The sequence below is a fragment of the Corylus avellana genome, chromosome ca8, assembly GCF_901000735.1.
Source record: "Corylus avellana chromosome ca8, CavTom2PMs-1.0".
Lineage (NCBI taxonomy): Eukaryota > Viridiplantae > Streptophyta > Magnoliopsida > Fagales > Betulaceae > Corylus > Corylus avellana.
The window spans coordinates 18,085,779-18,109,808 of record NC_081548.1 but is presented as its reverse complement, the minus strand read 5'-3'; the positions used below and the strand labels follow the sequence as shown (position 1 = coordinate 18,109,808).

Genomic DNA, 24,030 nt, shown 5'->3' with positions numbered 1-24,030 from the left:
AACATACTTGTTACATTTATTTTATAAGACCTGCAAACCTCATATGAATTCGACAAACACAACATATGCGGCCGGTTAGTTGATACATTTAATTATCTATACATCTAGAATATTAATTGAATATATTATTCTCTAATTAATTTTAATTGGACAGAAGAAATATATATATGATAGAGTAAATACTATTTTAATAACATTTAAATAAATAATATTTTTTTATGAAAATAGTTTAAATAAGATAATATATATATATTATAATATATATTTATTATAAGTTTTTGACGTGTCATGTGTGGCACATCAAAAACTTTTGACGTGTCATGCATGGCACGTCAAAATGTTTTGACGTGTCAAGCATGACACGTCAAAAAAGATATTAATTTTATATATATATATATATCAAAACTAATTTTAATTTTGATATAAAAAAATATGTCATAAACAACACTTAATGTTAATTCGCATAGAAAATTAATTTTGATTGGATAGAAAAATTATATATAGTTTATCATATTAGTATAAATTACTTGGTATATATATATATGATGCATGCTTAAATTGATCAGTCTAGTAATATTAATATGATAGCTACCCATATTATTTTTGTAAAAATATATAAAACATAATTGACACATTTATTTTATAAGACCTGCAAACCTCATATGAATTCGACAAACACAACATATGCGGCCGGTTAGTTGATACATCTAATTATCTATACATCTAGAATATTAATTTATTTATTTATTCTCTAATTAATTTTAATTGGACAGAAGAAATATATATATGATAGAGTAAATACTATTTTAATAAAATTTAAATAAATAAAATTTTTTTATGATAGTTTAAATAAGATAATATATATATATATATAAGTTTTGACGTCTGTGTGTGTGGCATTAGCTTCCGGACCCTGACATACCCTTTTGTTGATAAGCATAGCAGCCTTGGCGTCAAAGAGGGTTTTTAGTGTGATACCGTTGATGCGTCAAAAACCCCTAGTCAAAAACTAACCCCATTTTTGTAGTGCGAGAGATTAATGCAAAATAACATTTTTCTTTAAAATATTAGCATTTCTTATTTTATTTTATTAATGAAGGTACCTAGAGTGGTTTATTTAGGTTTAGAAGAAGAATTCATGGAAGGATCATCCATAGTTATTTCAGTCGGTTTCAGGGAAGGATAAATTGGTCCAGAGACTAGAGGTACTCTGAAGTCTAAGTCAACCCAAATCCTAGCTAAGAGAGTAAAACTTGTAAAAAGAGGTAATACAGAGTCCCAATGGGGCATAGTGTCCGTGAGAGATGTACAAATGAGTGCCTGAAACCCTAAGTCAAAGAGAAGATAGTCTGTAGTACATCCCGGGTCTTGGACCTGGTGTGGCTTAGCTAGGCATGGTTTACTTTCTTTTTTTTTTTTTAATCTATAAGGCGGGAATGAGCGATCAGTGTAATTTCTCCCATTGAGCGTGACCATCGAGGTTCCCACCCGCTGTGGAATGTTTGGTTTGAGCCATAACTACTGCCTGAGAAATCGAGTCCGTCACCACAGCCTACCAAAGTGTAAGTTGATAAAGCCCCTTCTTAATAGCATCTAGTTTGCGAACTACTATCGCAAGCGGGTTCGAATCCATGACCACTAGGAAGAAAGGAGGGGGGGAATTGAACCCTATCCCCTACTGCTTTACCAACTCAATTACCACCTTGGTGGTAGGCATGATTTGCTTGTTTGTATGTAATATGGTCCTCCGAGACTCATAATAATCTTAATCTAAAAAATAAAAATAAAAATCTATATAACAATAAGATATTAAGATAATAATTATACTTTCATACAATTTATTCCATCTTATCTCTATATTCCTCGCCTTGTCAATTTTTGATCACCTATCAGAAACGTAATTCGACAAGATGGCTAGGATTGTTGTAGTTGTCTGTCTATATATATATATATATATATATGACAATCCTAGTAAATGCCTACTTGGCTGTCGTCCAATTATATGCTTGCAGCAGCATATTAGATTTCCTTGAACTTTTGTGGATAGGGCTACCCTCCAATAATGTTTGTTTGTTTATTATTTTTGTATAACTTCAAAGATTTTCCACATCAAAGCTTCAAGGGTTACACCGCTGGCATTGCTTAATTCCAATATATATGATATATTGACGATATTCTTCTCAACACCCTGTGACAGCCAAACAAAACCGTACCCACGATGCTTTGTTGGCAATGGCAGCTAATTAATCTTCAACTTTTAGAAGATAAACAGTAGTTTAGAATGACATAAACACGGTTCTGTCAAATACCCACGACTTATAGAATTAAAATCTATATATATCCACATTATTTGAGAGATTGAGCATGATCTTTAATTTGCTTCTTATGCTACCTTGAGTTTTTTTTACTTGAGATTATGTTTAATAGCCTCATCGACTCCTCTTTAAAGGCCAAAAAATAAAAACCCTATACATGGTGGTTTATTAAATATGTATGCTACTTTGGGGTGGTGATTTGTTAAATATATTTGAGAGGTGTGGTTGATGTTTATTTAATGCTCTCATCTACTCCCCAAATTACTCAATTAATTACTTAACCAAAAACACGGTTTTCTAAGTGTGTAAGCTGCCTTATATTTATGATTTATTTGTATATATAAACAGCAACTTTATATGGGCTTGAACCTTATAGAAATATAGTTATTATTGTTGGCTAGACTGTACGGTCGGCCTCTGCATGTGATGGGAATCAGCAAATGAATTCTAAATTAGGTCTAGTGATTTGATAGGATTGCTTTGTAATATATTGTGTTGTAATTGTTGTTGGAATGTTTTGTCACAGATTTGTCGAAAGAGAAGATTGTTAGGTTTTATTTTTGTATTTGGAAAATCCATGAGTCAACGTTGGTTTTTGGGTTGTAATGCTTACCGTTTGAGTTAAGGATTAAGTCGATGTAAAAATCGGTCTAATACATGAAAGTGATTCTTATAGAAAAAAGCCATATATTCTAGAGCCAATATGGTGGGAGGGGAATGAGTCATTTCCCTCATTACAAATTGAGTCTTCAAAGTTATAAAGGTTTTGTAAGTAAGAATAATCCGTAACACAAGTCTTTTATAATGGATGGATGACTTTGGGGTTAGCTGCCCGAGTTGCTCCCGAAATGGTTTTACTTTTAAAGAGTTCTTCAAAAGATGCACTTTGTTAATAAAATTATTGTGTTGCTTAATTATGCTTTTGTGGATTTTAGTATGGATAATTTTTGTTTCAACTTGGATCCATTAGCCAATAGCCCTTGATGCCATTGTAAAAGGTAAAACCAAGAAATATGCATTTTCTTGAACTTGGATTTAGCTTCGACCACCCTCCACTTTAGATAGGAGCCAATGCCGAACAACTAAATATTTTCAAAATTGAATAATTCATTGGCTTATTTGTCCATTCTTCCTCTAGAACCTTAGAATCTGTTGCTTCATAGGAGAGATTGGTTTGCGATCAAACATACATAATTAATTAATGCCACAACCTACAAATTTTCTAACATGATTTTGCTCATCCTTTCACTAACTTTGTTTTGTTGTGGAGCCCCTTTAACTATAAAGCGACATACGATCCAAAGAAAGTATTAGTCGTATTTGCGGTATATTAATCTAAAATTATTAGACATATTTTCTATTACTCCAAAAAAATTGAAAAAAAAAAAAAAGGAGAGACAAATTAATATATTCACAAATTCAAATTGGGTTAGGATTGAAATTAATATTTTCACAACAATGATAAGAAGATCTTCACGTAGAAGGCTTGAACGGCACCGTTTCCATTCCAATTTTTGTATATGCTACGTGGAGCCTCGTCGTTCCCAAGATGTCAAAACCATTGGACTCATCACCAAATTCTCTCCCATCTCGTCGGGAATGTTTGAAACGCAGCGTCCAAAAGACGCGGTGACGATATTTTCATGTTTTCGACACTCGCAACTGCTATTGGGCTCCACTCACGACTTTTTGTCATCCACCTATATGTCCACGTGGGTAAATGCATATTTTTTTTCAACACGTACAAAGTAAAACGCACATGTTAAATGTGATAACTACGATGAATTTTAGAGCTTATTTATTTATTTATTTTTTCTTTTCTTCTGAGCAAGCACAATCTGAGCTGCCTCTTATCCCGGCTACGAGCTACGTACCCCCAAGAAAAGAGGAAAAGACGAAGAAACAGACATGAATAAAAAATCTAATGAAGCATCCATCCAGCTTCACCCTATTTCTTACTCCAACGACAAATAATGTTATGATTTTAAGAGTACGTTTGAAATTGTATTTAACAAATAAAGTTTTTAAGTCAAAAAAATTTTTTGGGCAAAAGCTTTATTTTTAAGCTTTTGCCAAAATTGCTTTTTAGCTATTTTTAAACTTTTTGAACCCTTAAAAGCGTTTTTTAGTTTTTTATCAAATAAATTTTTTTTTCTTCAAACGGGCTTTTTGAGTGTTAATAACACTTTTAAACATCTCAAACGCAATCACAAATAAGTCATAAAAACACTATTTTTTTCTTCTCACAAATCTATCTATTCAAAGTATATATTATTTGTGATCAGAGTCAATATGTCGTCACGCCGAATATAAAATTAGACGTAGCATGTTGAGTATGAAATCAAATTGGTTGCAATAATAGTGTATTAAAATATCTTATTACCGTGCATTGAATAAATGTGTGAACCCGATAAAAACAAAAGACAAAAAAAAGAGAAGAAAAGAAGCTACCATATAATTATCTCCTTGCAAATGGACACATGGCTTAAGGATTCTCTCGCGCGTGTTAATTCAGAATAGAATAGACTCGTAAATGACCACCCCAGAAAAAGGTTTACCTAGTAATTGTGTATATTAATTAAAAAGCATGGAGTCTTTTTCAAATGGTCAAAAAAATCTAGCAATTAAAGTTTATTAAATAGATAATAATTGACGCAGATGGAGTTTTGTTTCATCATCAACTCCATGGTCGGTGTTTGAGCTCCCTATCCAAACCGGAGTGGCCGACTTAATCTAGAAAACACCATATGGCCGGTGTTATATATATATATATATATATATATATATATATATATATGAAGGCAAATTATTATGATGTTAATTAGAAAAATTAAGCTCTTTAACCTGTTAAATTTTTTTTAACATCTCACTTGGCGATCTGCCATGAGTAGCCAAGCCGCTTAGTAGAGATTAGGGACGCATGACATGAAATTAACGAGTTAATTAAGGTTGAAATGTCTGACCTATTTAATTAAATGAATCAGGTTAAGGTTGGGCTATATAATCTTAAACATATGCTTCAACACAATCCGAACCCAACACGTGACATTTAGTACTAACTACTAAGGGTTAAAATCGAGGATGTAAGCTGTTCAATTAAATGGGTCAGGTTATGATTGGCCTATATTGTCTTATACATGTATCTCGATACGACCCGAATTTAACACGCTACATTTAGCTGACAAAATTTTAAACGAAATTAAATGGGTTAGGGTGTTCGAGCTGTTCAATTAAATGGGACAGAATATAGTTGATCTATATAATTTTATATATAGGCTTCGCCAAACGACATTTAACAATGTCAATTTTTTATATGAAATTAAATAAAATAGGATTAGGGTTAAGGTTAGAGTCGAGGAATTCGGTCATTTAGTTAAATAGATCGAACAATGATTTACATATATAACCTTATACGGTTGTACCCATTGCTCAACAAGAAGCCGTGAACAGCAGGTGGAAAAGATATTCTTAGTACAAATTACTCTGCCACTCAGCAATTTTGGGTTATTTTATTTCTCTAAAATTAGAAAAAAAGAAGTCTAAATTACCATGTGACTGCACTGCTGACGAAACTTGACACTAACGGCTACCTTCCATTCAAATCACGTTTCCTGCTCTTCACCAAATAGCCAACGGGTCATCCTCCGTTCCATCTAAAGGAAGACTATGAAAAGCCAAGTCTTCCAAGCCTCTCTCATAAATCACACATCTTTGAAGACATGAGAGCCAGGAGTATGACAGCTGCAAGCAAGAAGCACGAGCTATCTCCCACAATAAATCACCTTTCATCCGATTTCGACAATAATATAGCCGTAGAGCAGAGCGGTTACAAGAAGCACCTGCAGGGAGTGTAGAAGCGCAGGCTGTTGGGGAAGATCGAGAATATATATATATTTTTTCATATCGGAAAATGGGATTTGCTGCCAACACCATAGGAAAGTACAAACTTGGTCGGACAATCGGAGAAGGAACTTTCGCCAAGGTTAAGCTTGGCGTGGACAGCACCTCCGGCAACTATGTCGCCGTCAAGATCATTGACAAGCACATGGTGATGGAATGCAATCTTAAGTCTCAGGCAAAATTTCCAATCTCTGTTTCTCTGTTTTTTTTTTTTTGGTCTTCTTCCACCTACCGTAAAAGTAAAAGCTTTCTTCTTTCTATTTCAGGTGCAGAGAGAAATTAGAACAATGAAGCTTCTGCATCACCCCAACATCGTACGAATATATGAGGTGTGTTTTAGAGTTTCAGGAAAATTATATGTCTTTCTTATTCCTGTCTCTCTGTGTCTAAATCCCAACCGCATATATAGGTTCTTGGCACAAAGACAAAAATTCACATTGTAATGGAGTATGTGTCGGGAGGACAAGTCACAGACAAGATGGTGAGAATTATTATGAATCATCTGGTTTCCTCAGGATGTAAACATGGTGTTGAGAAAATTCTAATATTCCATGATCTTTTCATATAGTCTTATGTCCAGAAGTTAGAGGAATGGGAGGCAAGAAAGCTTTTCCAGCAATTGATTGATGCGGTGGACTATTGCCATAACAAAGGGGTATATCACAGAGATCTAAAGGTCGGGGAATAAAATCTATATAACATTTTCCTGTTAGCCAATTCTGTGTTATACAAAGGAGACAAAGAAATCCTGATTAGGATATTTGCATCCCATGTGCAGCCAGAGAACTTGCTTCTGGATCAAAAGGGGAATCTGAAAGTATCTGATTTTGGACTAAGTGCATTGCGGAAGGTAGCAGCAACCTTTAAGATCTTGTTCTGCTCATCATCTTTTATTTTTATTTTATATAAATATATATGTACAGTTGAGTTCTTGGGCTGAAATTCTGATAAATTAACAGCCTGGCGACACGCTTACCACAGCATGTGGCTCCCCGAGCTATGTAGCACCCGAGGTGAGTAGTAGATGTGATTGGAGTTGGTTGTTAAATCATAACTTATCCTAAAAACTTAAGGCTGATAAGAGTTGACGTTTATTCGAACACAGCTGCTTATGAATAAGGGTTACGACGGAGCGCCTGCCGATGTTTGGTCTTGTGGGGTAATCCTATTTGAAGTGCTTGCTGGATATCTACCATTTGATGACAGTAACCTGATGAACTTATATAAGAAGGTACCTACGAATGTCAATATATATCAATTCAGTTTCTAATACAAACAATTACCATTTCCCTGATGACTATGTTTGCACAAAGATATCCAGAGCAGAATACACTTATCCACCATGGTTTACTGAAGGCCAAAAGAAACTGCTCTCCAGAATATTTGATCCCAATCCTCAAACGGTACAGCCCTTGAACATTCTAATTTTGTCAATTTTCAGATTCTATAATGAACAACTACTTCATAATTTTGATTTTTGTTCCGCAACCGCAGCGTATAACCATACCGGATATCATCGAAGATGAATGGTTTCAAAAGGATTATGTGCCTGCTTGTGGATATGAATGCAATGAAAAAATCCACATGGATGATGTTAAAGCCGCTTTTGATTCAACTGAGGTAAAAGCTCAATGCACTAGCAAGCCAGAGAGTTTCATGAATTGACCTGACTATCTGAATTTCTCAACAGGAGATTGCCACAGAGACAAAGATTCCCAAATCGCCAAGTTTCATAAATGCTTTTCAGTTGATAGCCATGTCACATGATCTGGATTTATCAGGTCTCTTTGAAGAGCAGGCAAGTCTAAAAATCTGAATATGAGTCATTATGGTAAAAGCCTACTTGGTTCATTTCCTAATTAAACCAATCCTTTTGTTTTCCAATTTAGGATGAAAATAAGCAGAAAGCAATGTTTGGATCCAAGCATACAATTAACGAAACGATAAAGAAAATCGAAGCTGCGGCGACGGATATGAGTCTGTCAGTAGAAAAAATGAAAAATTACAAGGTATAATCTGCTTATACTACTCTTAAGAACCCTCCCCAACTCTTTTTGGGCACAAATTATTCACAACTCTGCATCATATCAGATAAAGATGCATCCAAAACAGAAGATGACTAGATATTCTAGATCATACATTGACATCTCAGCAGAGGTAATTAACAGTCATATACTCTCCATTCACAATAGCACATCATGGTCTCTCACCACTGTGGCAAATTACAGGTGATTGAGGTTGCTCCCACTAATTGTGTAATACAAATATCAAAATCTGTAGGGGAGCTACATGTGTACGAAGAGGTATGATGAATATATTCCTAAGCTAGTTATGTTTCTGGATTAGAGTAAACCTACTGAGCTAATCCCCATGTTAATGATCAGTTCTGCAAAAGTTTATCAAGTCTGCTGACAGAAGAATCAGAAGTGTCATCACAAAGGGAAGAAACAGAGGAAGTCAGGGTTAATAGCAAAAAAATCCAAGATAGTGGATGGTAAAATGAAACCTAGTTTGAAATTGTCAATTTAGCATAGATTGCTTCTGCTGTCTAACTAGTAATTTTCAATTATTGTATACAGCTCTAAAGACACAAATTACAAAGACCGTAAAGATCCCCCTGGCTATTCATCCTGTTAATTATGGTTAGCTCGTCTCTGGCTCCAACATTCTTCAACCCAGGTTCCTTATGGATTCTCAAAGAAAGATGTAAAGCACTTCATATACAACCAACACCTACAAATATAGGCTTGATTTGTCAAGTGGGAAGCTAATACTATGACTTTTTGCAGAGCTGTTTGCTTGTTCCAAATTGTTTGTTGTTTGTTTCCTTTCTTATATTATTCAAAGATGTGTACATCAATGTCAAATCTTCATGTAAGTTTTCATTGCATGGTAAATAACAGAGAATCAAATTTTAAGGTGCATAGTGTCATGCACCAAATTCCAAACGGGCATGCTAAAAACTGTCTCTATATCATTTTCTAAGATAATACAATACAACCAGAGCAACTAAAAATCCAGAAACACATATTCCTATGTTCACATAATCTCGGTATCCATAGTACCGTCTCATAACATCAAAAACCAATCAAAATGTATTTACAAGAACTTCATAAGAAACAAGACCAAAAAAAAAAATTCAAATAATTATAAATTCCAAAGTCGTTAGGTCTTAGGATGAGGTTAAAAAACTTGGCTCAAGGTGAAAACAGAATAGCTCGTTTGCAACATTGATTGTAGGGCGTTCGGACGTGACAACTTTCAAAGATCAATATACAAGGCAGAATGTCTTGATCGTAAGCATGTTCGAAGGGCATTTGAACGAGAGTATGAAGACTTCAAAATTCAAGTTCTAGAAAGGCTTGATTGCGAGGGCGATCACATCCAACTCTAACAAGGTTGAACTAGAAGACTCACAAAATGCTCCGATCGCAATGGTGACCGCAATCATTGCATAGCGTTTGATCGAGATGATCATCAAGTCAGATCTGAGGCACTCAATCACAGACTCAATCACACCCCGTTCGAACACCGCTATGTGAAAATTGGGAAACCCTAGCTCACATTCGAATTAGATCAAGTGCCATTCGAACGAGACTGTGATAGACTGTTTTAAACCTAGCCGACTGGATCCCGACTGTGAGGCCCGTTTGAGAGTTTGATTTCATTAAGTGCGATTTTAAAAATTGCGTTTTTAAAAATTGCATTTTTAAAATCGCTACTTTTTAAAATCGCACAGGCGTTTGGTAAAACATATTAAAAAGTATTTTTTTATCAATTGAGTTTTTGGATAACATTAGCATATAATTGCGGTTTCATGACCAAATTATCACTAAGGATAAACAAGACAGAGAGGATGAAGAAAAAAAAAAAAAGAGAAAAGAAGGGTTTTCATATATTTTAGGTGGGTATTCTTGGTATTTTTTTCATTCACGTTTTAAAAAAAGTAACTATTGCGCCAAATATCTTTTTAATAGAAATCGTGATTTTGTTTTAAATTCGCACTTTTTCAAATAAGCACCCTCTAATCAGCTTATGGAAATCACAAATTTTTTTGCAATTTTAAAATTTGTGTTTTTAAAATCGCAATCCCAAACACCCTAAAATTACAATTTAGTTTAAAATCGTAAATTATTTTTTTAAAAACGAATCCCAAACGCACCCTGAATTGAACTATCTTTTCTTTGAGTGAATGAAGCTAGGAGTCGAATATGATGACAATTGGTACAGTGTGGGTAATATTAACTACGACGCCGGCTCAACGACCCTCGATACTTCTATGCCGATTTATATATGGAACAACTAAAAGGTGAATCCATGGTCGTGGCCCCCATAAACCTTTTCCAAAACTTCTATTTATAATGAAGATTCTGAATGTACAGGATAAAGGCCACAAGATACTTTTAAGAGAGATTCTCAATCTTTTGAGAATCAGTTTTTTTTTTTTAATTACAGTTTACCCCCTAAAGTTGACAGCGTTTTTTAATTTGAACACCAAAGTTTTAATTTTTACAATTCACCCCCTGAAGTTCTAAATTTTTACAATTTGACCAATTGTACCCAAAACTTCTCATTTTGCCCCTAATTTTTTATTTTTTATTTTTAATAAAAAAATTAAAAAAAAAATCTTTGGCCATTTGGCTATTTTTGCAGATTCAAATTTATTTATTTTTTCATAAAAAATAAAAATTATGGGCAATATGAAAATTTTGAGATAATATTGGTCGAATTGAAAAAAAATTGAAACTTTGTGGGGGTGGATTGCAAAAATTGAAACTTTAGTGTTCAAATTGAAAAGCGATGTCAACTTTAGAGGGGTAAACTGTAATTTTTCCTTTTTTTTTTTTTTTTTTTTCCTTAATCACTTCAAATCTTTTTTATTGAACTATTGGCTAATCATCTTCTTTTCTATGGGGAATAGGTAAGGCAAAAACGATATTTAGTTTTGATTGCATTAAGCACTATTTGCTACTTCGAGAATATTTAAGATTCATATAAAGTTAGTTTGTAGAAAAATTCGAGAGATATGTATAAAGAAAAACTTGGAAAGTAATGTGAGATTCTATATTTTTATCTCACAATGATGACATGACAACTTCAATTAAACCTTCAATATATATTTTTTAATAAGGATTAATCCAATAATTTGTTATAATTGCCATTCCATCATTGTGGGATGTAATTTGTCATTTCGTCAAACTGAAGAACATTCATTTATCATTTATGTTCTATGATTTTTTATTTATAGTTTATCAACCATGATTGTTGGGGTTGTAATTTAACTTTAAAAATTTAGGTAATGAATCATGTCAAAATTAAAATCTATTGATACAAAAGAAAAGAAGTTGACATTTCAGAAAATAATACAGACCCTAAACCTCAAGTGGATTGAGGTCGGCTCCATGAATTCCTTTTCATCTAAAGTATCAATGTCCATCGACCTATTGCAACCCTCTCTCCTTTCTCCTGACCTGTCGCTGGCTCTAGAGAAAAGTATAAACTATGCATGACACATCGACACTGGTGGAGTCGAATTCTTGAACAATTGTTGAAAAAGAAAAGTACAACTCACATGTCAGCTTGTTTTTAGGTTTGACTAGGGCAAGGAAATTTTTGGAAGGAACATCTAATATTACCAACTATATTTTTTCTTAGATATTGAAGTTCAGAAACCCTAGGTGTATTGTTGAGCATCATCCTGTAAACTTTTACCAAAACGAGATGCCTATATTCGGCTCATTTAGCATGGTTTTGCTTTGTCCACCATTAAGGTTAAACACTAAGAACACTTAATTAAAAAAAAAAAAAAAAAAAAATTACGTTCTATTTCATTGATTAAAAAATAAAGTAGATGTATAATTACAAATGAAAAGCTAATTCAAATAAAATATGCATACAAACAAACCTAGTAGGAAATAGGAAGCAACAATTCTATAAAACTCCTAATCTACCCAAATTGGCAAGAAATATACACAAGATCTGCTAGTGTAACAATTTGCAAGGTACTCTAAATATAGATGCAATCTAACCAATTGTCAGATCATCAACCCAAGCTTGTAGAAGGACTAGAGAAGGAAGTTATCGATCATATGGAAAACCACATCTGCCCCATCCGAATTCAACCAATAGCTCTTCACCTGAAAGCATAAGTAGATTAAATAAGGAAAAAAAAAAGAAAAAAAAAAAGAAAGAAAGAAAGAAAAATCAAGCATTTGTTAGTGAACAGTACTTGTTTATTAAATATTTCGAATATCCAAGAACTCCTGCCTAGACCTATTCAAAGATGACCCTATTCAAGCTAACATAAAATCTCAAGTGGAAAGAAGACGAAAAGAAATTACAGAACTAAAGAACCAAATACTAATAATTTACCCTTGGAAATGAATTACTTTTCTTTTGTTGAGATTATCTCTGATGTTTGTAGAAGAGACATGACACCTATTAGCTGATTTGAACGCTATTTTTTTTCTTTTTTTTGGGTAAGTGATTTGACCAGGTTGCGACATTGTCCCAAAGGCAGCACATACTTATTGACTTATTATGGTATACAATATCTACTTCAGAAAGCTTCCTCAGCACCCACATTTGAAACCACACAATCAGCAGGACATTGACTATGCTAGACTAGGCACATTTATAGTCAGAGAAAAAAAAAAGAAAAGTAAAAATGAAAAAGAAGAATGAATAAATAAGGCACAACCTCTCTCAATCAATGGCATCAAAGTTAAAATGGCCTATTAAATGATTTGTAACATCACAGGAACAGACAGAATGAATGTCCCACTCGGTCAAAAGAGAGGTGCTCAAAACGCAAGTCAAAATAAACGCAATTTGAAGAAAGTGATCAAACTTTTCAGATTATTGAAAAGCCACTTGGATAAAGAACTTGCCTGAATGGTGTTGTGAGCAATGTATCGCTGCCTACTTTTGTGAAAGCTAACATCCACACGTTCCCAAGGTACCTGAGTGAGACCTCTGATCATCTCCTCTACATGTAGGAAAGAAGAATGCTCATAAAAAACAGAAGTGAAAGGGAAAAAATAGTTAAAGCAATATTTTTGGTTTAGACAAATAAACATGACAGGAGTATGCTGCCAAGCACAACGGTAATGAACTCAATTATGGAACACCTAGAAATCACATGTCATTTTTCCTGCAAATGGATCATATTATACAGTATTTCTGCAGCAATTAAATTGAAGGTGGCATGTCTATCGGATTCTTCTCCAGTGGATTTTTTTTTGGATCTATTTAACTTTAGGTTCTAGTCTTAGGCATCTATCTTGTATATTGCCTGTATACTTCAGCGATGCCCATTAAGATCTTATTAATGTTAATCTTTTACTTTATTAAACAAAATTTGAAGATGACAGTAAACAAGAGCTAAATCTCCCTTCTATTTTTCTGTTTTTTTTTTTTAACCTGTGATTTAATTAGTAATTAGTGACAAATCTACTTTACAGTGCACTATTCATCGGAGAAACCTTGTTCAAGGATCCAATAAAGATGCCATCTGCTAGAATTGGAAGTTTGGAGAAATTGGAAATTGTTTATACAATATTGAAAACATTATCAGCAATCATCAAGTGCAAGTTCGGAATTTGAATGATGCTTAATTGAATATTAATTTGACATAAAAGTTCCATGACTGCTCCTGTCTAGAGAACATGGTCGGGAATCAAATGCAGCAATAGATAAGGAATAGTGCATACATAAATTATGATACTAGGCTCAAAGCTATTATGTCTTTGTCGTCTAACAGGATACTTCCTACCATAAAATTAAAAAGAAGTTCAGTTACATGATTGCAAGCACTATGACCATCTAAACTGGCGTCACCCAAACAAGATAAATTGGACTACATTTCTTATTTATACAGAGGACTACTACTATCAGTTTCACAACTTCAGGTAAGGAAATGCTTCTCCAACCCTTTAAAGAAAAGGCTAGACGAAGGGAGGGAGATGTGGTGGGGGAAGCAAAACACTTTCAGAGATCAAGATTTTATTTTATTTTTCATCGAAAACGAAAAGGGATTCTATACTTCCTCTATAATGTGGTAGTTAACCACCACCTTCTGCCTACAAGGTTTCCAAATTAGTTACCAATTTCTTTACTTCTTTCTTGAGAAGTGAACAACCTAAGGCTAGTAATTTAGAGAAGAAATATATTTTATTAACATTATTTTATACATGTCAAACACACAAATTTGCTTTCTGGTAAGAAGATACATTAGGTGTTGAAGATGTTCAAATACATAGGTAAATTAATGGGAAAAGCAGATTCAAACACAATCTGATCTGGAAGGATCCAAAAGATATGTAAGTTGAGAAATATTGCTTCCACCTCCCATTCTTAATCCAAAAGATGACAATATATTTTTGGCCTACAAAAGTCTTAAGAGTGAGGGAATAAAGAGTCTGGTAATCACTTCTTTTGAAAGGATCTAAGACCGTCAGTTCTTTTTATAGGATCTAATCAACTAAGGGCCTGTTTGAAGGGCCTAAAAGTGCGTTTAACACTTAAAAAGTCTGTTTGAAGAAAAAAGTACCCGTTTGGTAAAAAAAATTGAAAATGCTTTTGAAGGTTCAAAAATCTCAAAAATGGTCAAGACACACTTTTGACAAAAGCTTAAAAATGAAGTTTTTGCCGAAAAGCATTTTTTGACTTAAAAGCTCTATTTCTCAAACACAATCCCAAACATACTCTAAAAGTATTTGCTACAAAAGATGCAATACCTCAAGTTCCACCTACAGTCAAATCCCTTAAATGGCCAATGTTTCTTAAGGGGGCGACATTTATTAACTTGATTAAAGAAGAGAATTCAAGCAATTTCCTCCTCCCATTTCCCTTGCAAAGGATTAATCTATTGATGATCTCTCTCTCATTCACTGACTCACTCACCCACTTAAAATGAAAAATGAAGCTCACCCTTCTTCATGAATGGCCATCCTGATAAGCTACAAGTCACAGCTAGTAGAAGGTTAGATTAAGCCACTCTCAACCTCAGTGCTCCAGCATAATCTCTTTCTTTTTGGATAACTCAAAGATGGAGAGAAAAAGTGGGGTTTTGTCTTGTTCTACTTTCTTTCTTTCTTAAAAATTTTTTTTCCTTGTATTTGTACTGTTTTCACATTTACTGTTGTTTAATTTTATGTTTAAGATCTTGCAATTAGAAACACACCAACCAAGAAAAGAACACAAAGCTCCAACTTTTAAACATGCAGTGTCATGTCCATCCTCAGGGAATTAGAAAGTTTTGCCAACAACTGAGCAACACTGAAAAAGTGAGAAGTTTCACAAACCTTCTATGTCCATTGTTTGGCCTCCAACAACTAAAGATTCTTTGCGATGAATATCATCCATGCTTTCTTGCTCAACATATACGATATGTGGATATTTCTCATCTATTACAAGAAGATTAGACTGGAAATAAAAAAGTAACAAGAAAGTTATAATGTGTTCTTATCATACAAGACAAGTACATCTGAACAGGATAATTATGCACAAATGCATACAAACCAAACTTAAAAACTAACCTTTGGAAGTTCATTTTGACGCCGGATTGATGATGTTCTCCAGCCAACCATATCTTATGATAAGTGAAGAAAAATATAAGATCATACAGAAACCAATGACATGACCTTATGTTTAAACAAGACAAATTCCAAATGCTATATCAAATACTAAAGAGGATACGATCATAATTTGCATTTGCGTATGCAACACGACGCTTGAATGCGCATAAAGCTGATCTGCAAAGGGTCATTGGTCAACATATTACCAGAATTGTAATAATTAGAATCTAGCGTTATTTGAGCAACTTATGGTGTTGTAGATAAAATAATACTAACATAAATTTTAGGTCCTCGGAGTCTTTAACCATTCGAAGGAGAAGAGGACGCTTTCCATCATCATTGTCAGTAAGGAAGAGATGCTTCCCAGACCTCCCAGCAATCAAGTGTGCCGTCTGAGATGCTCTCCTCTCAAGAAAAGGAAGACCACAGAGAAATGGAAGCTGTAATTACAAACACGAGAATAAAATACAAGGATCAATGTACTGATACATGAATCCACTGTCTGGTACATAAATCAACAGAATTTTTTATTTTTTATAAGTAATTGCAAATTCATTAAAAAGCGCAAATGCGTAACCCAAATAGACAAGGAGTATGCAAGAGAGAATCTAACTAGAAGCAGAAAAAAGATCTAAGAAAACATGATAGTTTGAAATACTAAATTCAGTAGCAACCCAAAGAAAAAGAGTCTTAAAGAATAAAGCTTTTGACTCCACTAAGGTCCTCCCATAGTCCTCAAAGCTTCGATCATTTCTTTTCCTCCAGAGACACCACATAAGCCAAGATGGAATTATCTTCCAAAGTGCATCAAGCTAAAACCTACCCATGGCATTCTCCAATGAAAAAAAAAAAGACATCTACCACACTACTAGGCATAACCCAATTCATCCTTACACCGCTGAAGATAGTATTCCAAAGAGCACCTAGAATCTCCCAGTGGAGTACAAGATGAACTACTGACTCCCCCATTCATCTTACACGTGCAACAACACTCAACCACAATAATATAATGTTTCCTTATATTGTCTATGGTGAGGATCTTCCCTAAGCCAGCTAATAAAGCAAAGAAGGCTACTTTCAAGGCAACCTTATTCTGCCAAATACTGCTCCAAGGGAAAGGAGTATTATCATGGAAAACAAGAACATTGTAGTAACATCAAACTTCAAACAACCCTCTCCTAGAAGGAATCCAACAAAGCTTTTCTTCACCATCCCAGCTCACTCTAACAGAATACAACAACGTGAATAGTGAGGTAAAGATATCCATCCCCTAATTGCTGCTCTAAGAAAATTAATATTCCACTAATGAAAGGTACTAAAAAGCTCCAAATGGTCCGCCACTGCAGCATCCTTAAAACGGGCAGTATTAAACAAGTCCAGAAAAGTTGTCTTGAGGGCTTGATCCCTACACCAAATATCATGCCAGATAGAATTTTAAGCCATCCCCCATCTCAAATCTAGTATGGCTAGAAAGCTCTCCCTCAACCCTTTCTAATATTCTTCCAAAGCCCACCTTATACGACCCATGTACCTCATTAGAACACCACCCACCCCAAGCATTGCCATATTTAGAATCCACAGTGACCCTCCACGAGGCCTCTCTCTCTTGTGAACATAGCGCAAAAGCCACTTTCCCATAAGAGCCCAGTTGAACACAAGTAAATTCCAAACCCTCAACCCTCCTTCAGATATCCGAGTATACACTTTAGTCTAACTAACCAAGTGAAATTTGAACTCTTCACCCGTACCGCCCCACAAAAAATCCTGCTTAGGCGATTGGCCACACCAATTGGAAGGGGGAAATAGGGACATGAAGTAGGTAGGCAGCTTAAATAAAGTAATTTTAATCTATGTAACTTTCCCACCCTTTGATAAGTACATCCTCTTCCATCCAACCATACGACCATCTACCTTCTCAAAAATGTCATCCCAAAAGACTTGGCTTTAAACGAAGCTCCAAAGAAAAGACCTAGATACTTCATAGGCAATGAAAATACCTTGCAGCCCAAAATGCTAGCTAGACCTTCGACATTCATTACATTGGCAATCAGGACTAACTTTGATTTAGCCAGATTAATCCTCAAACCAGAAACCGCTTCAAAGTATAAAAACAAACTACACAAATTGCGAAGATGATTTAGATTTACCTCGCTAAATATCAAGGTGTCATCCGCAAACAAAATGTAAGAAATGTTGACAGCACCACCACTCCTTGACCCAACCAACAAGCACGATGAAAGACCCTCATCCACTAAAGTTGAAATCATTTTACTTAACACCTCCATAACAATAAGAAATAGGGAGACAATGGATCACTTTGTCTCAAGCCACCAAAGCTACTAAAGAAACTTGATAGAGTCCCATTCACCAAGACTGAAAAGTACACAGACCCATCCCAGCACACCAGAAGGAAAAACAAAACAGACATTGTCGCCGGAAAATCCAGCAACCACTGAGAAAAGACTGTATGCGTCTACTCAATATCAGTTGAGATTAATGGTAATATGACAGAAGGATTCTCTAATGATCGTATGAGAACAAAAGATAATTAAAATAACATCAAGGTGAAATCTATGTAAAGATCTCAATTTGTTTTAGATATCATCATATTGATAGTCACAACAAGCATGTATTTACTTTCTTCTCAAGAATCTGTAAATATGATAACCATGTATCCACAACCATTTTTAACATTCCTAGTAACTAGTAAGTAGTGTACCTTAATTATCCGTAATATTTTCCATGAGCCAAGAAGTCAAATCATCATTATATGATGAACAAGTAGATAAATCATATGTACATACATGTGTGTGTGTGTGTGTGCGCATGTCTGTCAATTGCCTATAAGCATGCTGAACCTGCCTGTTTATGTCCCCTTGAACCAAGATGTGGTGTTGCAAATGTTATAAAGTTCATGGGCTCCAATCCAGCAATTTTAGCTTCATGAGGCTGCTCATGGCCTTGCACCAAATATTTCTTGTTCTCTTCACTTAAAGAGTTTCCAGTAAGACCTGCAGGTTCCAGTTTCGGGGAATGTTCATACAGCCTCCCAATGGCATACCTTGCAATAAGGCCCCCTAAAGAGTGTGCCACAAAAGAGATCTTCCGCACCTCAGGCCTTTTTCTCACAACAGCCAACACCTGCATCAGATAATAATCTATAACTCAAGATTCATGCAGTAAATATACTCTCAATTTGGTAATCAAAAACAACAACGACAACCTATAACTCCAGACTCATGTTATAAATTCCCGATTTAGTAATCAACATTAACAACAACAACAATCGCAACAATAACCCAGAAAAGTTCAGGGTAAGTAAAGTTCAATATATCACTTATGCCTCGAAACACGAGGTCATTATGTTATTACCAAATACCTCTTCAGCTAGCCTCTCACCCATCCTGTCGACTCCATCAAATGTCAATCTGGAAGAATTGCATTCACTGCCTGCTTAAAAAGGTATCAAATCAAAAGTAATTATGTTCTTGGCCAACTCATTAAGTACATACATAGAGCCATTGAACGGCATAAAATTTGCAGGTTTCAGAAGGCTTAGTAATGAACAAATTTGACACTATTTCCAAAGTAAAATCAACATAAAACTGGAGAGCATACGGATTATAATTTAACTTATATGCTCCTGAGAAAAAAAATGAGATGGTTTTCATTTATGTAGTAACTAGCTATTTGACTTCATCCTAGATCCAACTTGATTCAAATTATTCAAGACTTTAAACAGGCTTTTAAAATTATATATATATTTCTTGAACTTAGCCATAATTCTAAAGTAAATTGCCAGATTTCCTTATAAATTTGATAGAAACATTACATAATTTTAAGTTTTTCCCTACAAAAATTTCCCAGACTTAGGTCAAACCCAACCAGATTTCTGAACCTATTACCAAATAATTTTGGTTGTATTCAATAGAACCTGATTCCCTAAACATTTGGTTATTAAGGAGAAAACTAAGAGAACTTCCGATTGACATAATGCTCCAAAGTAATTACATTTTGGATTGCTTGTTTATTCTCTTTCTTTGTATGTTGCGCATATATCCATGTTAGTATTTATAAACTTATCAGCAAAAACTTGAACCTTCAACTAAACATATCATATCAGTACCCCAAATTACTTTTTGGTATACTGTGTACAATTTGTATGACATGATGCATAATACAGCATAAGAGTGCAGTAGTCAAGCCTAGATGCTGCACTACATGAAGTGAAAATTGACACATACTCTTAAACCATTTGGTAAAGTTGCTAAAGGCAGATACAATTAGCTTGGTAAAATTTTCCAGATCTATCAAACTCAACCAAATTTCAGAACACTATAACCAAATAATGTTGGTTGCAATTGATTCAACTTCATTCCACACTAAACATTTAGTTATTAAGAAGAAAACTAAGAAAAACTTCCAGTAGACATAATGCTCCAAATTCTTACATTTTGAATTACTTGCTTATTTCCTTTTTTTCTTTTTTTCCTTTTTTTTTTTTTTTTTTTGGTATATTTTGCAAAGATCCACCCTCTGGGCAAAAAATTGAAACTTTCAATTAGAACTATCATGTCATCACCCCAAATTAGTCTTTGTTCCACAGTAAAATTTGTGACCTATAATATATTGTACAGCATAAGAGTGCAGCAGTGGAGCCTTGACCATGCAAGGTAACTACACAAAGTGAAAATTGACATGCATAAAGCAGTTGGTAAAGTTTCTAAAAGCAAACACGACTAGCTTACGTTTCCATATGGCATAAAACATCAAAAAATAAAAAATTGATTTGCAGGAAAAGCAGGATCTAGATGTGACGGGAAAACTCACGGTGCACAAATACTTTATCAGGAAGCTTCTTCACAAACTGCTCTGCAGCATATCTCCAATCTGCAGCACTGAGAACCCAAAAAACCTGTATTAAACTATGTGCATGCAGAAATACTCTTGCGAAGCAACCAATATCTAACAGACCAAATAATCATCATTTATATGAAAAATCAAATCCGTGGCTAATGATTGGTGAGATCAGGAAGACAAAGAATGGGGAGCCTGTGCCTCAAAATTATTTAGGGTGAACTAAGGGTAGGTTAAGTGCATAAATGAACCAAAGTTACATGGGCAAAGAAGACATAACAGATAGAGATATGACACAATCTACAATCAAATATTTAAAGGCAAATATCATTTCCCGCAAAAACACATCAAGTTTGTCTGACTTACTGACTTTGAAACTTATGTCACAATTTTAGACACATACAGTATACCTGCTATATGGAAAATCTTCAGTATCAAAGACAAAACTATCCCATTGGAACAGGAAGAAAAAAAAAAAAAAAAAATTGAAGAATACATTTAATCCATGTCCCAAAAACTTGGAAAGAATTATTCTCTCAACATGAAAATTTCTTTTATGGGTAATATACACACGCACTCATGGGTGTTGAACAGATGACTTTACCTCTACCATATTCTTATGGGAAGAGGAGGTGCCATTTGAGCTAGAGCTCATTGGTGTCTCAACCTGAAATTTTACCCAACCAACTAGATAAAGCTCGCACCAGTTACTTAGTGATTCAATTGATGACATCACATATGGTCCTTTAAGCCTTCAACAATTTGAGTATAATGTTGATTTAGCATTCTAATCGAGTTTACTACCTCTAATGGAATGCTCATCTACTGTAAGGAAAAGACATTTGTTTGCTAGGCAAATCAGATTGGAAGTTAGTGACGATGTCTTGGTACAGAATATTTAGCCACCTGCTCCAGTTCAACAAGGACTTAAATTCAAAAATAGGAAGATGTAATGGACATGAAGTTTTGTTTGACTTTCTTTTTTACAAATTTGCCATGTCCATTCAAGTGAACCAATAATAACAATAGCACACATTGAAGCTTTAGACCAAAGAGGTGATTAGTTCATACTGTTCTACACATAATTTTATGGCCAATATTCATCTTCCACAGACAAATTTTCATTTGGGACTAGCAAGTCTCGTTTTCTTTAGTCATAATCAGATGGGAGTTGTACTTTTACAATAGTTTTTTTTTTTTTTCATGAATTTTTCTGTTTACTTTTTTTCTTTCAAGGGGAAATTTCCTCCTCCTATGTCTCTCTTGTAAATAATCAGGTGCATCATAACAAGACAACTCATATCTCATAACAACTTTGCGGCAGTACTTGAAATCTAAGTATGACACATTTTTCTGATGAAAGTGACAACTGCCATTATTTTCATATAAAGTAATTCTTTGATTGAAACCCCGCCTACCCCTCCCCATATCGCCCCTGAGGAAAGGAGAAATATATGCTTTTTATCCTTCGTTAACAAGACTTTGGATATCCAGATAACTTTTCATAATGTTTTGAAGGAAATCAAATTCATAAAGTGGTTACAGCTTTAGGGATGCATATACTGGTATCAAATTTCCAAGTTCTTCTCAACCTGCTGTAGAAGCCATGATAAGCTAATTTCAAATTCATAGTAAACTTGATATGGAAAACTAAGTTTCAGGTCCCATTCTATTGCTAGGGCCATGTAAGAATCCGGTCCTATATTAGAAAGATGATTAGCTCACGTAGAGTGGGTAGTTTATAAAGAGACATATGGGTACTAAGCCCAACATTGCTTACTTAATAGATGAAACTAGACTTTATAAATGATTTTAAGGAATCACCAAATTGATTAGTCCTTTTGTGGTAATATTGCAAATGTGACTAGATCTTTTACCTAGATCGTTACAAATGGTATTAGAGCCACCTAGTAATGCCATGTGGTACTGTTAGCATGCATGAAAGGGGCCCTAACGAGAATGTCACGGGTTTAAAAAGGGGAGTTTGTACCACATCGGTCCCATATTAAGAAGATGAGTAGCCCACATAGAGTAGGTAGTTTAATCCCACATTGCTTACTTATAAGGTAAAACTAAGCTTTATAAGTGATTATAGGAAAGCTGCCCCCTGCACACGTATCGGATAATGCTCCGACTTTGTCAGCGGGCTAGCCCTAAGGAATTGTTTGCACCCAAATTTGTCCATAAGCCACAGAATTCAACACTAAAATTAACCTCGAATTAGTAGAAATGCTCTTTAATCGTAAGTTCTGTAACAAACATACTACAATTGCCACAAAGTACCAACATTTTAGCTACTCAAAAGTTAAAAGTCATATCCCCCCCACCCCACCACACACAGACACACACAAGCACATAAGCATATATAATGTGCTTCATTAGCCGCGTCTAAAACGGAATCTTTAAACCAATAGAACACATCAATTCACACTCAAAATCTTCAATTCTTCTAAAAATCTTCAATTCTTCACAAAATTAGCCTCACTAGAAATAACTATATAAAAATTAAAAAATTTTAAAAAAAAATCATGAAAACGACTAACACAGAGAGCACCATACATGTGTGAGTATGAGCACATATGCATACATACCTCCCAACGAGGCCATTAACCATGATGACGAGGTGGTCCGGGTCCGCCCACGGCGCAGCGTTAAAAACGTCCTCTCCGCCACCATCGGCCTCAACCTTAATGACGCCCATGCTCTGGTTGCTCCTGAAGCAGCCCCCTCCCATCTTCCTCACCAACTCCATCCTGCTCGAGCTCGCCGACAGCGCAAGCGGCCTCGGGCTCAAAAATGGGAACCCTAAGTTGAAGACGAAGGCCAATTCACGGCGGATCGGACTACAGAACGCTGAACCCGGCGACGATGACAGCAACGAAGACGACGATGACGACGACGATGACGCGGTTCGCAGCGGAGGAGTGGCGGCAATCATGGAACAGAGAATGAATGACAAAGACAAGAAGATAAATAGGAAAGCAAAGAAGAGATGCACAGCGATTGCAGAGAGGAGAACAGTGTGAAGAAACGAAGGTTCTTTCGGGAGTTCCAAAAAGCCACAGACACGGAAGCGCGGACATTGGAGAACAACAATAATACAGTTAAAACAATTAAATACAGAGAGAGAGAGAGAGAGAGAATACACACGTGTCACTTATCCATCATATTTTAACCACGTGATTTTATGCCTATTTTCTCAACGGCTCGTGGTGAGAAAATAGTGAATGATGTCAGGCAATAACAACGTGACTTATTGAGGAGGAAATCTCGGTAAACTCTAATGATTTGTAGGAAACTCGTGTGAAAATTAAATTTTGCATGTGGTTTCTTTCTAGTGTGGGGTTTGGCCCTTTGGGGGTTGGGGCTCGAATTGGTTT

General features: G+C 35.0%; 2 protein-coding genes across 2 annotated transcripts; one reads left to right on the top strand and one right to left on the bottom strand.

The window, feature by feature from the left end:
- The first annotated feature begins 5,984 nt into the window (after positions 1 to 5,984).
- Positions 5,985 to 9,156, top strand: LOC132189179 (CBL-interacting serine/threonine-protein kinase 21). Its single transcript, XM_059603771.1, has 15 exons — positions 5,985 to 6,390; positions 6,482 to 6,544; positions 6,625 to 6,696; positions 6,784 to 6,891; positions 6,994 to 7,065; positions 7,175 to 7,228; positions 7,321 to 7,446; positions 7,529 to 7,618; positions 7,710 to 7,835; positions 7,906 to 8,013; positions 8,105 to 8,224; positions 8,307 to 8,372; positions 8,444 to 8,518; positions 8,600 to 8,709; positions 8,795 to 9,156. The coding sequence occupies exons 1-15, from the start codon at positions 6,226 to 6,228 to the stop codon at positions 8,850 to 8,852; spliced, it is 1,413 nt and encodes a 470-aa protein (XP_059459754.1). The 5' UTR covers positions 5,985 to 6,225; the 3' UTR covers positions 8,853 to 9,156.
- A 2,864-nt stretch (positions 9,157 to 12,020) lies between these two features.
- On the bottom strand, positions 12,021 to 23,721 carry LOC132189180 (uncharacterized). The gene is made up of 10 exons (XM_059603772.1): positions 23,242 to 23,721; positions 20,624 to 20,691; positions 19,173 to 19,243; positions 18,656 to 18,934; positions 16,070 to 16,233; positions 15,915 to 15,970; positions 15,755 to 15,807; positions 15,521 to 15,641; positions 13,106 to 13,203; positions 12,021 to 12,352 (listed from the first exon to the last, which is right to left on the bottom strand). Exons 1-10 carry the CDS (start codon positions 23,586 to 23,588, stop codon positions 12,281 to 12,283), a joined length of 1,329 nt encoding a protein of 442 aa, XP_059459755.1. The 5' UTR covers positions 23,589 to 23,721; the 3' UTR covers positions 12,021 to 12,280.
- Between the last annotated feature and the right edge of the window lie 309 nt (positions 23,722 to 24,030).